This window comes from Nelumbo lutea, chromosome 2 (assembly GCF_056320005.1).
Source record: "Nelumbo lutea isolate HS-2025 chromosome 2, American lotus-T2T, whole genome shotgun sequence".
In the NCBI taxonomy this organism is placed as follows: domain Eukaryota; kingdom Viridiplantae; phylum Streptophyta; class Magnoliopsida; order Proteales; family Nelumbonaceae; genus Nelumbo; species Nelumbo lutea.
This window is the reverse complement of record NC_142685.1, coordinates 26,467,458-26,476,497: the sequence shown is the minus strand read 5'-3', so window position 1 is coordinate 26,476,497 and position 9,040 is coordinate 26,467,458. Positions and strand designations below refer to the sequence as shown.

Below are 9,040 nucleotides of genomic sequence, written 5' to 3'. Positions count from 1 at the left end.
TTGACTACATAACAGACAAAAGATGCAATTCATTCCATAACCATAGGGTTCCTCAAGATTTATCCAACAATTGAGCAAAGGTGAGGACACTGCACCAGATGATGAGGATGGGGTATGGAGCAAAAGAATTCATTTAAAAAACCACCATATGCATACATGACTAGACCATCTCCCCAATTCCCATAAAAAAGTTGGTTTCACCTCATCACTCTTGAATATCATTTATGGAACCTACCCGATGGCATACCTTCAGACCTATTTAGCAGCAATGTTGTCACAGTTCTGTTTGGGTGAAAAGTTCAGATCTAAACAAACCACTGAAAAGATAATCAACTTCTTTGTCGCTCCCATCATCACTGGCAAGATAGGCACCAACATAGAGAATAATTCTTTCACCATGGAATGTTATCACCACCCTATCCATATAATTGATATAACATCCTCGATACCATCAGATGATCTGAACTTATGCTTGAAGAAACTTAATCTGTACGAAGCACATCAGTTTGTTGCCTGAATGCCCCAATTGTCAAGTAGGGTGATACAACTATGCAAGACATAAACAATGTAAACTGCAACAAACATCAGAATAAATGGTTATGTTCTACAAATATTCAGTTTTGCACACACAGGGAGTATAATCATCTAATCAAGCAAAAAGCATTGCGATCATACCAAAAGAGGGAGGGTCAAGAAACTCCAAATTGGCCATAAAGCAAAAGACAACCTACAAAAAAAGGAATTCAGCCAAAAAAAAAAGGAAAACAGGCTATTAAGAAGCCAATGCATTTACCTTTTAATTGTTTCTTTATTATTTTTTTAGCAGAAAGGGAGGGGAGCTGGGAGAGGCATTTGCCTTCACAATGTAACAATTGCATGACCTAAAGAAAATAATATAAATAAAATACTGCTTTCTCTTACAAGCAAAAGGAGAAGAGTCCAAGTAAAGCAACAGCTGGAGCAGCTGATGGCGTTACCACTTCCCATTTCTCATCAGATTTCCTGATACCCCATGCTACAAAACTTGTATAAAAGAAAATCCCAACATTCAAGAAAAAACATGCCATCCCAAGGTACAAAGGCATCCTGCAAGAAGAAAAGTAAAATTTAAAACTTTTCATCACTCTTTTATTTTTATTTATTTTTGTTATAAATTTTCATTTGTAGGCAAGTAGTATTGTGGTTAGTCATCACAGCTGAAGAGGGGACTAAACCTAGGTCTAGGGCAGATTAGCAGAAAACCAACATGAAAGTTACCAGTTGAGAAAACTGACAATTTTCTCATCTAAGATGTAAATGCAATAAAATTAATATTCTCATCAATACATTTTAAGAAATAGGATACAGCTATCAAGACTGTCCAAATTCTTCCATGTCCTAAATTTGGCAATGGAGCAAAGTTTGGCATGTATAGAAAATCTTACTCATCTAAATCCTAACCAGATAAAACAGAGCAGTATGATCCTAAAGATGAAAGGTCCTTCAGCTTTTGGATCATTCAATCAGTTAGAAGCCTGATATGTAGCTAGCCCAGATTCACAACTTCAAAGATATTTACTAGGAATTCCAGTCTTACGTGCATATTCTTTGCGCTAGAGATGCTCAGTCTGACGTTAGGATTTCACCAGTCCCAGTCATCAAAATAAAGCCAATAGAACATTTATAAAGTATCAAAAAAGAGTGAAATCCTTTATAAGAAGAGAACACAGTCTGAACCAATCATAAAGCTTTATATCTGAATTATATAATGATGCAAGAAAAACATGATATCCCCAAATTCAAGTAACTGAACCATTATTAGTCTTCAAAAATATCGTTCAGTTACTTGAACCTTTTCAGGATTTTGGAATAAACACTACAGCTCATGCTCCAAATCTTGTCAAAAAAAGTAGATACTTTGGTAGGCATTAACAAAGGAGCTCTAGTTATGTAGCTTAAAAATTGAATAAGTTGAAATATGGTTTCAAGTGCAGTTAAAATTCTAAATCTATAAAATACAGAAACTCTATATGAATATAAAATAAAATGCATCTCATCATCGTGATGCTTCCACTTCCATATCTTGGTAGAAAGCAGCACAAAACCTTTTTCAACAATAAAGACTGTGTCCCCTTACCAAAAACGAATACTACATTAATTGGATGCTAAATTTAATACAACACCCATCTCATGAACAAAAGCAACTATACATAAGGCACCAAAGGTGCCCCATATATAATCAGTTCAGGAAACCAAACAAGGCTCTAAATTCAACAAAAATAGTGAGTACTAGTTAATCAGTTAAAGCTTCTTTGAAGGAAAGGACAAACAGTATGCCTTATACATGAGGAACAGAATCAATACTACAAAAAAGAATATAAACCATATGTTCCCACCAATTCTCAAACAGTCAAAACAGCATCAATATGGTAGCAACAATCCATTAGTGTAAAGCTAGCTAAGCAACGCCCACCCATAGTCTTCTCAAAAATTATGCATTTCATAAACTTAATATGAGAGAGAACTGAGACTGTTGACAATTTTCATACCTCCTGATTCGATCATCTCTCCACAGCAAGTATATGAGATTAGATTGCCGATCACCAAAGTAAACAATGAAAGTTGCAGAGGCGATCCAAAGAACATTCTCCATGACATTAACCCACGTCCGAGCCCTTGGAAGTAGAGGCGTTGTAGGTGGTGTTCTTGAACATGCGTCATCCTCGAGGTCATCCCCACTGGAAGCATATCCCTGACTGTATCTCTGTCTCATTAATCCACCCGAAACTGGTGTTCCGCCCGACATATTCAGACAAGTACTAAAAGAATAATTTCTCACTCAGATTAATAAAAAAAAGGTATGTCCAGTGCCAAACCCCATTTTGCAAATTAAATTCTCTACTAAGTATGAACCTTCTGTCACGATTGGTTTATTCTCAGGTACCTCTAATCCCTAATCAAAGAATTGCCTATAACTCAACTCAGGAAAAAAGACAACCAGAAAACAAATCTTAGAACCAATCAAATCTCTGAAAAATGAATACCAAGACCATCAATTGCATGCATTACAAAACCCAAATCTCCACCTTCAATTTCTCGCCAACTGTAAAATCTTCTCACTGCGGAAAGATCATTTCAAGAATAACAAAATCTCTGCAACTCCAAAACCCTCATCTAATATAAATCTTCTCAAAAAACCCATATCATGCATGGCTCCATCAATTCGAAAATGAGATTAAATAGAACGGATTGACGAAACAGGATCCATGTAGCCAACCCATATAGTTAGGATAAGAAAGTAAGCGATGAATGATGATGATGATGATCCAAACCGTAAATTTCTCAACAAAACATCTCGTGAGCAGTGAATCCTCTGCAACCCAATGCTTCTGCCCGCCTCAAGTCACATTTGGATTGAACGACTCTTCGATATCCACGTCGAAGTTTCCTCTGTTTCTTCAAATCCAAAAACCCATTAACGGACCACCTCTCAAAATCAATATCCAATCAATAAAAGTCATGTAAAGACAAAAAGGGAATGCTGAAAACAACACGTCTTGTTTCTAATACTGGACCTCTGGCTATACTGCGGTGGCGACTGGCGAGTATGTTTTCAGTTTTCTTGGCAGGGGAAGAAAGGGATCTTGGGACGAGATTTACAGAGCAGAACTGGGCGGGATTCGTTTCGAGTTCCGAACATTGGAATCTTCGATACGATTTTAGAACATCCGGAGTCCGGAAAGAAGATTTTATGAATTTACTATTTCCCTTCAAACAAGATTTTAATATAAAATAATTTGAATTTTGGTGGATTAATAATTCAATAATTAAACAAGTAAAAGAGAAAAAAGGCAATAATACATTAATACTTAATAATCAGACTTTTTAGTTTTTACTCTTCTAATATCAAAATCAATTATCTATTTTAACTATTTTTATTAGAAAAAAATACTTTTTTCGGAACAATGATAATGTTTACATTTTTTAATCCCTTCTATTAATATCAGATAATTTTTTAGGGATAAAAAGAAAAATTTTATTAAAAGAGAGAAAATATCAGATATTTTTCCCTACATCACATGGGTAAGCTAGTAAAAAAACAAGATTTTTTTTTCTCTTTTTTTGTGTGTTTTTGGAGTTGTAATGTGGAAGAACGCTTTTAAAACAAAGAGTTTGTAGTTTGTACCATTCTTGAGTCCAAAAATAATATTAGAAAAAAATAAATAAATATTTGCTAGTTGTTTTACTAAAATCCCAATTTTAGTATCACTAGTAATTAAGTACATCCATTGCACGTGAGAAATTTTTTTTCATATTAATTACTTGAATTTTAGATATACCATAGTTAAGATAGAAATTAAAAATTAAAAAAAATAACAATATGATTAAAAATAAACTTAAATATTTATTATTCAATTATGACATCATGCATTTTTTTGAAAAGTTAGACCATTGACCCACCATCTAGATAAGAATTGTAGAAATAGTATTGCTTTTGGATTAGTTTTAAATTATGTGAAGTTATAGTCGAGCCAACTGTACATTTAAAATTTGGTTACAAGTTGGTCCATAAACCAACAAAACTCTAACAAACTGCTCTACATTTCAAGTTATAAAATCCCTCGCCATGTCATCCGAGGGTTATGTGGCTATTTCCAACATGGGACTCTTAATCCATATTGGACATAATAAAAAGCTTATACCGAAATTGCACTTTAATGTTGGGTGATTGGAAAATATAAAAGGGGTTTTTACTCTCTCTCTCTCTCTCTCTCTCTCTCTCTCCCTTACATTGTTTCACTCATAATCATCTTTATCTACTCAACGACTATCATGGTGTTTGGAATCGTGGGTGCTTTGTGGGACCGATTTTCAAGAAAAAATGCCCATGCTTCCAAGACCCGTTTCTCACAAAAAAAATGCTTATGCCACGTAGGCAATGAGCAACACTATGCTGTTTGGTAAGGTGATTTTCATCATCGTTTTTCATGTATGTGTTGACAGGTAAGCATCACATAGGATGCACATCAATCAACCGTTGGGGGAAACGGTTCACCGAATAATGAAATACATGGGCATTTGTTGAAATGCCTATGTGGATCCGACGTGGCACCATTTTTTGAAAAACATCCATGGTTCCAAACATCCCCTATGTGTTTGAAAATAAATAAAAATGGTTTTTGGTTTTTATATTTACGTTCTCTATATCAATTTCTCTCGTTCTCTCTCTCTACCTATCGTTCTCCCTCAATTTTTCTCATTCTCTTTCTCAATCGATCTCTCCTTCTCCCTTAATTTCTATCGTTCTCCCTCAGTTTTCTCTCCCTCTCACTCTCTCATTTTTTTTATTTTCTTATTTTCTTACACACTTATATTGATGAGGGCGGATTTGGCCCTCTAGTGAAATTGTGACACCTGGCACCTCATGACAACCAAGTGCAACCTCTTGACAACTTGGCAACTCGACAGAGCTTGCCATAGGCATCTTGCCACTTACAAACAACTCAGCATAGCTCGCCACAGGTAGCTCGACAGAGCTTGCCATAGGCAGCTTGCCACTTATAAACAGCTCGGCATAGCTCGTCATAGGCAGCTCGGCATAGCTCACCACAAGCAGCTCGGTAGATCTCACCACAAGCAGCTCTGTATAGTTCTCCCTAGGCAGCTCGCCACTTGTAGGGTAGCTTGGTACAGGGTAGCTCATGAAAGAGCAATTTGGCATATCGCAGGAAGATCTCCTGCCTGACAACCGTATCTAACAGATCCGGAGACCTACGCCCACGTCTCTCGACAGGTAGCGTCATGCCTGCCAGCCCAGAGAGCTGACCCTTGCCTGGCAGAGCCGTACTCTGCAACAGCTACCTGCACCCGCCACCTCAGCTCTGTCAGTAACGGCTGCGATAGAGAAACAGAGGCGGTTATGCCTGACTTGACAGAGGCGGTTATGCCTAATTTGACAGGACACCGCTATATAAGGACTCCGACCCCCAAAGACAAAAGAAGAAGAAAAAATGGAGATAATCCCTGCTCTCTAGCTCTCTCTCATTTCTCTAATATCATCTTCAAGCTCTCCACAGTCAGAGTGCTAACTTAAGCATTGGAGAGCCCCCGTCGGGTAAATACCCCCGGGTCCCCTGATTCAGTTCTCGCATGTCCCTCAGCTCCCACCACCTACGAAGAGGAGGAAAAGATGGAGTTCTCGCAGGTCCCTCAGCTCTCGCCGCCTACAAGGGAGAGAAGATCACCTCATGCAGAGGGCAGTCAGGTTGCGCTACACCAGGGATCTCCACCATTCTCTGAGTCACAGGTCGCTTAAGAGCAGGGCAAATGACGAGTTCACCAAGGTAGCTCACAACAGGGAGCTCGGCATTGCTCTCCCCCAGGCAGTTCGCTATCAGGGAGCTCGGCATAGCTCTCCCCCAGGCAATTCGCTATCAGGGAGCTCGGCATAGCTCTCCCCCAGGCAATTCGCTATCAGGGAGCTCGGCATAGCTCTCCCCCAGGCAGTTCGCCATTAGGGAGCTCGGCATAGCTCTCCCCAAGCAGTTTGCAATCAGGGAGCTCGGCATAGCTCTCCCCTAAGCAGTTCACCATCAGGGAGCAGGTCAAATGACGAGGTACATAGCAAAAAAAAAAATTGGTACGTGACTAGAAACGGTTACATCATATATGGTATTAATCAGATTTTATGAAAGAACATACCAACTTGGTATGGTTCAAAAAGTATTACACCAATTTGATAAAATTCATAAAAAACTCTTGGCTATGAAATTTACACCAATTGGAGAACGATAGAGATTGAGGGAGAAGGAGATTTTGACCGAGAGGAAGAGTGAGAGAGAAGAATGAAAAAGATTGAAGGAGAACAATAGAGAGAGAGAGAGAGGTTTTGATTTGGCCACAGACCAAAGCAGAGAAAGTGGGAGAGGCAAAGGGAGCAGGAGATTGAGAGATGACTATGAGAGCGAGAGAGAAGGGAGGGAGTGGGAGAGAAACTGAAAACCTATTTTCGATATAGGTTTTCTATTGTGTCCAACACGGAATAAGAGTCTCACCACATAAGCCTCTAATGACATGGTGAGGATTTTTATAATTTGAAATGTAGAGCCGGTTTTCAAAGTTTGGTTGGTTTCTGGACCAACCTACAACCTAATTTTAAATGTACAACCAGTTTTGAATATAATTTTTCTTTCAAATTATATATTTCATTTACATTATATAAAATATATTTTTACTTATCACACTTAAAATTTTGTTTGTCTATGGTATCATATTACTCAAACCACTAACCCACCATCTAAAAATAAAAATTGTTTGATTTCTAGGTTGACATTAAATTTTGTATTATATTTCCATTATTGATAAAATTATTTCTTATGTATAAAACTTATTTTTATTCAATATAATGAATGTACAATATTAGAGATGTACCCAATATTTTATTTTTTATAAATATATAACATTAGATATGTACCCAAAATTTTCTCTTATCTTTTTTTTTTTATTTTGAGATTATTTGTATTTTTATTATTAAAAATCTTATTATTTGACTATGACATCATTTAATTTCTAGGTAGATTTTGAAGTTGGATTTCCATTTTCATCATTAAAAAAATACTTCTTACATTTCATAGTTATTTATTTTAATTTTTATTGTCTAATTATGACATTATTTATTAATCCATTTGACTCCAAATGTCAAATTGCTTGCCCACCACTGGAAGGGAAGAAAACTGTTTTGTTTTCAAATTGTTTTTCAAAATATTTATTTTTATACTATTAAAATTAATATTGTGAATTTAACTACAAGAATTTAATGATGAGAAAAATATAATTTAAATATAAGACTTAATGAGAGAGAATGGGAAGACATTTTTATTTTCAATTGGTTTTAAATTTTACATTCCATTTTCATCATTAATAAAAGCATTTCTTATTTAACATACTTATTATTGTTTAATATGTATCTTAAAAATGTTTCCATTTTTTAAATTTCTATTTTTTTTTCATTTTATCTATTTTTTTATTTTATTATTTAATCATGAAAGCACGGATTAACCCATTTGACCCAAAATGATTTAATTTCTTACCACCACTTAGATGAAAACACTATTTTTGCTAGGTAGATTTTAAAGTTATAAGCTTTTATATTATTGAAATTATTAATTTATTAAGTATGGATTTAATTAATAGAACTTAATGATGAGAAGAAATAAAAATGACTTAAATATATGATTCAATGAACATGAATGCAGGTTAATAACTTAAATGTTAGATTTAATGAGAGATGATTGAATGCATTGAATATCTTTAAATTAACTCTTTTCAACTCATTTAATATCAAGAACCAATTACCCCATTTGCCCTTATTTTTTATCATTAAATTTAAATATAAAATGATAAATATTATCCTTAGAAAATTTCAGAAATATTTTTAAAGTCATTGTATAGATTTTAGGAGACGTTTTGATAACAGCCGAAGTGGCTGAACTGAAAATCTCGTTGCTTTAGAGTACTACAAAAACCTAATTGCTTCGTTGTTTAGTGAATGAGATTTTAAAGTCAGGGGCTCCGTATAACAACTGAAGTTGGATGGGTTACTATACCCTTAAATATTTTGTTATTTAATTATTTTAAGATTAAAAGATGAAGCAAATATATTCAGTTTAGGGTAGTTTGATAAAGGTTGAATCGGCTGAATTGAAAAAACTAATTGTTTTCTTTTAGTGAATAAACATTAGGAAGTTGGGAATTCCTTCGCTGAAGCTGAAGTTGAGTGGGTTGCTATACCTTTAAATATTTTATTATTTTAAGCATTAAATGATAAAAACAATATTGAACAATTTCAGCTGTAATCAAACGTCCCATTCGGTCTTTAACTTTTGGCAATATCTAAAGAAATAAAAAATAATAAAAAAAATAATAAAAAAAAAACTCGGCTTTAAAATAGCACGAGCCATCTATCCCGAAATAAGAGGAGGTCAAATGGGTTGTGGTTGGTGATTGTTGGATTCACATTCCTTCTTCCATGGAAATCACTAAAATTCTATTAATCAATTAT

General features: G+C 35.2%; 1 protein-coding gene across 1 annotated transcript; it reads right to left on the bottom strand.

Moving 5' to 3' along the window:
• LOC148869370 (testis- and ovary-specific PAZ domain protein) lies at window positions 1-3,734 on the bottom strand. Its single transcript, XM_088967858.1, has 4 exons — window positions 2,529-3,734; window positions 922-1,086; window positions 676-727; window positions 1-572 (listed from the first exon to the last, which is right to left on the bottom strand). Exons 1-4 carry the CDS (start codon window positions 2,783-2,785, stop codon window positions 483-485), a joined length of 564 nt encoding a protein of 187 aa, XP_088823984.1. The 5' UTR covers window positions 2,786-3,734; the 3' UTR covers window positions 1-482.
• Between the last annotated feature and the right edge of the window lie 5,306 nt (window positions 3,735-9,040).

What these genes read in the sequence shown, in the direction of transcription:
- LOC148869370 (XM_088967858.1), bottom strand. Translation starts at nt 2,785, where the DNA reads ATGTCGGGCGGAACACCAGTTTCGGGTGGATTAATGAGACAGAGATAC. An exon ending in AGAGATGATCGAATCAGGAG is followed by an intron (nt 1,087 to 2,528) that starts GTATGAAAATTG and finishes TTCTTCTTGCAG; the next exon opens with GATGCCTTTGTACCTTGGGA. An exon ending in TCTTGACCCTCCCTCTTTTG is followed by an intron (nt 573 to 675) that starts GTATGATCGCAA and finishes TGTTTGTTGCAG; the next exon opens with TTTACATTGTTTATGTCTTG.